A 4,610-nucleotide genomic window follows, 5' to 3' on the forward strand; every position below is an offset into this window, starting at 1 on the left:
GAAGAATAACAATAAGAAAGAAGTGTGTGTCCTTTCTTCATAAACAAACCACCACCGCCGCCGCCGTTACCCGTCGCCGTCACCGTCACCAGTAAAGCAAACTCTGCAACTAACGCCGTCTGCATTATTATTATTATAATTATTTCTAACGCGATGTATGTATTAGATCAATTAAAGTTTATCAGTTTGTTTATTTATTGATCGTACTTCTTATATGCTTCACCGATCGTTTATTATTTACTGTAATTGTAGTGTACATTGATTTATTATGCTGATTTTGCCCTAGCTTACTAATTTTAGGGTTGATGTACGGCTTTTGTTTATAGAGAGCCTTATAATAATAATAATAATAATAATAATAATTAGTATTATTAATAATGATAGTGATAATGATAATAATAATATTAGAAAATGATGAGCAGTAGTAGGTGTTGAGTGTTGAATACTCGGGTTAAGATAAACATAGATCAATGAAACGTTATCGGTCATTTATCGATTGTACTTCGTTTATGCTTCATCGATCGTTTATTATTTACTGTAATTGTTTATTTATTGACCGTACATTCACTTGAGATGCTGATTTTGCCCTAGGTTACTGATTTGAGGGTTGATATACGGCTTTTGTTTGTAGAGATCGTTATAATAATATTATTTTTAATAATAATAATATTAGAACATGATGAGCAGTAGTAGGTGTTGAGTGTTGAATACTACGGTTTAGATAAACATAGATCAATGAAACGTTATCGGTTAGCTTAATTATAGGTCGTACTTCGCTTATGCTTCATCGATCGTGTTTAGTTTACTGTAATTGTTGTGTACATTGATTTGTGTTGCTGATTTTGCCCTAGGTTACGGATAATTAATTGAATAATAATGGTACTAATAATAATAAATTGATGAGCAGTAGTAGGTGTTGAGTACTCAGTTAAAGAGAAATATAGATAAATTCAGTTAACCAGAGTTTTTATTGAGTGAATGTAGCTGCAAGATAAAGTGGATTGTAAAATGTGAGTGTTTTGTGTTGGTGTTTTATAAAGTATAATATAAGTTTTTTGTACTATTGAATCTTGATTTAGCTTTTGTTAATCGTTAGTGATGAGTTTTAAGTCACCTAGAGTTTTTATTGAGTGAATTTAGCCACAAGATAAAGTGGATTGTAAAATGTGAGTGTTTTGTAGGTGTTTCATAAAGTATAGTATATGTTTTTTGTACTCTTGAATCTTGATTTTGCTTTTGTTAAACGTTAGTGATGAGTTTTGGGGTTGAGGTTCGTATTGGTCCCAAATTGGAGAATATTAAGAGAGTAATAATAAATTGATGAGCAGTAGTAAGTGTTAATTACTCAGTTAAAGATAGATATAGATAATTTTTAGTTAATCAGAGTTCTTATTGTGTGAAATGTGAATTTAACTACAAGATAAAGTGGATTGTAAAATGTGAGTGTTTTTGTTGGTGTTTGACTGATCATAAAGTGTAATATAAGTTTTTGTACTCTTGATTTTGTCATGTCGAAGTCATATCTTTTGTTTAACAGATTAGTAGAATTTTTGAAGTTATATTTTTTTTAACTGTTAGTGTATTTTGCTCTAGGTTACTTTACTACTCTATTGCTTTTCTTTGTGTTTGTTTGTTTGCTTAAGTGTAAGACGATCTTGCGGCTCTGTATCATCCGATTCGAAATTTAGGGTCGAGGATTGTCTTTGTTGAGTCCCAAGTTAGAGATTATAAAGAGAATAATAATAAATTAATGAGCAGTAATCAGTGTGGAATACACGGTTTAAGATAAACATAAATAAATTACAGTTAATCAAGTAGGAGTTTTCAAGGGAATATAATAAGTGGATGAGCATTAGTAGGTGTTGAATACTCAAATTTATATAAACATATATATATTACATTTAATCAGAGTTTTTATTGTGTGAATTTTACCACAAGTTAAAGTTGATTGTAAAATGTGAGTGTTTTTGTAGGTGTTCTTAAAGTATAAGTTTGTTTTTGCTCTTGTATTTTCTTATTGAAGTAGGAGATTTTGATTTTATGTTTTTTTAACTGTTAGTGACGATATTTGTTCATTTTTGTGTGCATAAGGACGATAATTAAAGGACTTCCCTCGAACTTAAACCTTTCCAATACCGACGATAAGAACCTAGAGTTTTTGATCGAAGCTTTTGGTTCGATGATATCCCCAGAAGACATGGCATCTGCCTATAGCCAAGCGGGCTATGATGTACACAAAGCAAGTGAGATTCTGCACACTATGCTTGGAAGCTCTTCCCAAAGTGATACACACGTTCCAACAGATGGTTTTACTAGAGCACCTGGACCATCAGTCGGTGCAACAGTGGGTAAAGTTTCTGGAACAAATGGTGCTGGCCTTGCAAGACCAAGAGGTTTAACTAATGAACCTGCAACAGCTCATTCCAGATATAAACCAAGAACATCTGGTGCAACATTGGGTACAGTTTCTGGCATAATTGGTGCTGATTATGGGAGGGTTAAGGCTAAAACTAAAAGAACTGGTGAAACTACAAAACCAGTGAAGTTGTTTTCAAATGAGATTCCTGTTTCTCAAATATGGGTTGAGAAACCACAGCCTGTTAAGAATGTACCAACTGAAACTGTTAATGCGGATACGGTGTCGTTTTTGTATGAGATGCTTGGAGATGGCTTTAATTTAGATGTCGATGACATTAGAGGAGTTCTTGGTAAGAACTTAATCATTCATATTTCTATTATAAGCTTCAGTTGTTAATGTGCTAATGGCTGCATATTGATATTGCAGGTGGTTGTGGCTATGATGTCCAAGAGGTACGTTTTCTCTGTTATTTCCATGTATATCATTTTTGGTTCAATGTTTATATTCTTTGTTTGTGAATCAACATTCTTGTTTTATTATTTTACTTGTTGCAGACTATGGAGAGACTGATGAACATGTCAGCTCCCAGTGTGGATTTGGGAAGTGGTACTTCAAGCTCGGTTGATCAAACAGTAAGATATATCAAAAGGAATTTAACATCATGATTTATTTAGTTATAACATCATTACAAACTCATATTCTTACGTTGTTTTGTCTATGTATAAACAAGTCTACGGATACTCATGAAGACCTGAGCGTTAACTTTGAAGAGAAAGCACAGCTCAGTGATCCATCCAGAAGGTTAATATTTAGCTTCCACTTTCGGCTTCTTTCTTAGCATTTCAAGTTTTTAACCAAAATGTGAATCATATTTCTTTTACAGGTTAACTCTTCAAAAAGAAATCTTGAGCAACCTGTTTCGTGGTCCTGAAATATCTGAAGTGGCACCCGAAACAGTCCGTCCAAAAAGGCAACCTAGGACTAGAAAATATGGTCTGGTAACTGCACCTCTAGAAGACACGACTGTAGAGCTTAAAACTCCTATTGTAAAGAAGGAAGTTAATGAGAATGGTACGACATATATTTACATATAATTTCAAAATGTTATTCCTATTAATAGTTTTGACAGTTAAAATATAATCTTTATGCTTGCTGTTTGATGAATAGGAAATGAAGAGGTTGAGGATAACTATGAGACCTTGAGGCAAGCTACGATGGAACACTGGATTACAATGAAACAATATTATAGAGCCGTAAGCAGGATACTACCATATTACCATATTATTTACATATTTCAGTTTTTATATTGTATATTGCATTCATGATCGGTCATATGTCATAACAGGCTGCTGATGCATATGCAAAGGGTGACGCTGAGCGTTCACATAGGCTCGTTGAACAGGTTGGAATTTTCTGTTTTTTTGAGGAGTTGTATTGTCTTCAATGTTAATTATTTAAAAGCAACAAGGTATTTTTTACGTTTATTTGTTTGGTTGAAATATTTTTGGCTATGCAGGGACACTTTTACATGGCTAAGGCTCGTGAGGCAGATGAAAAATCTACCAAATTACTCACGCAAAACAGGTTTATAGATTATTTTCAAATTACTTACTGTGCGGAAATGTAAAGTTTGAAAGTGATTTTGGTTACAGTGATGATGGAGAAGCGATATCCATCAATCTAAACGACTATGATCCAAAGGACGCGATACATCTATTGAAAACGCAATTGAAATCTATGTCTGGCATACCATGTAAGTCGTCGTTTTTGTTATAACTTTATTCATATTTTTAGTAAAGCTTAAATGAATTATCTGTTTGGTGCAGCCATTCATTATCTGAAAGTCATGGTTGGGGCCAATGATGTCAAGAACAAACGTAAACGTCTGGTAAGAATTCTATGATTCTTATAAATTCCGCTCGCATGAATCATCTATTTTGGTGGTTCTGCTTTTCATTGTTATTTATTTGTATTTTGTGTGAATGTATGCAGATACGCAAACTACTAGAGAGGGATGCGATAAATTGGACCGAAGAAGAAGATGGGCAGGTGATGTCTATTAGGATTGATGTCATCAATCCGAATCGTTTAAGTTTTAACAAGGCTGCGCAAGTTGCTTATTGATAACTAGCATCTTAGATAAACTTTGCTAAATTTCAAAACTTATTTTTGTTTGTAAGACATCTATGCTTGTTATGTTTGTTTGAAGACATCTATTAATGCTATTATGGCTTTTATGAAGTATTTTGGT

The 4,610-nt window shown here is 33.2% G+C and overlaps 1 protein-coding gene across 1 annotated transcript; it reads left to right on the forward strand.

Moving 5' to 3' along the window:
• LOC143614168 (putative nuclear RNA export factor SDE5) lies at positions 1-4,610 on the forward strand. The gene is made up of 12 exons (XM_077087680.1): positions 1-155; positions 2,092-2,708; positions 2,786-2,811; positions 2,914-2,991; positions 3,090-3,160; positions 3,243-3,430; positions 3,527-3,612; positions 3,705-3,761; positions 3,876-3,943; positions 4,012-4,112; positions 4,186-4,247; positions 4,352-4,610. Coding segments are annotated over exons 1-12 (1,488 nt in total). The 5' UTR covers positions 1-153; the 3' UTR covers positions 4,484-4,610.

Source organism: Bidens hawaiensis, unplaced genomic scaffold, assembly GCF_021521415.1.
Source record: "Bidens hawaiensis isolate Kalapana, Puna unplaced genomic scaffold, B.hawaiensis_p1.1 tig00039072_1, whole genome shotgun sequence".
Classification (NCBI taxonomy): domain Eukaryota; kingdom Viridiplantae; phylum Streptophyta; class Magnoliopsida; order Asterales; family Asteraceae; genus Bidens; species Bidens hawaiensis.

Bases quoted from the DNA above. Each gene is read 5' to 3' on its own strand.
- LOC143614168 (XM_077087680.1), top strand. The intron at 2,992-3,089 runs GTAAGATATATC...TGTATAAACAAG, and splicing joins CAAGCTCGGTTGATCAAACA to TCTACGGATACTCATGAAGA. The intron at 4,113-4,185 runs GTAAGTCGTCGT...TGTTTGGTGCAG, and splicing joins ATCTATGTCTGGCATACCAT to CCATTCATTATCTGAAAGTC.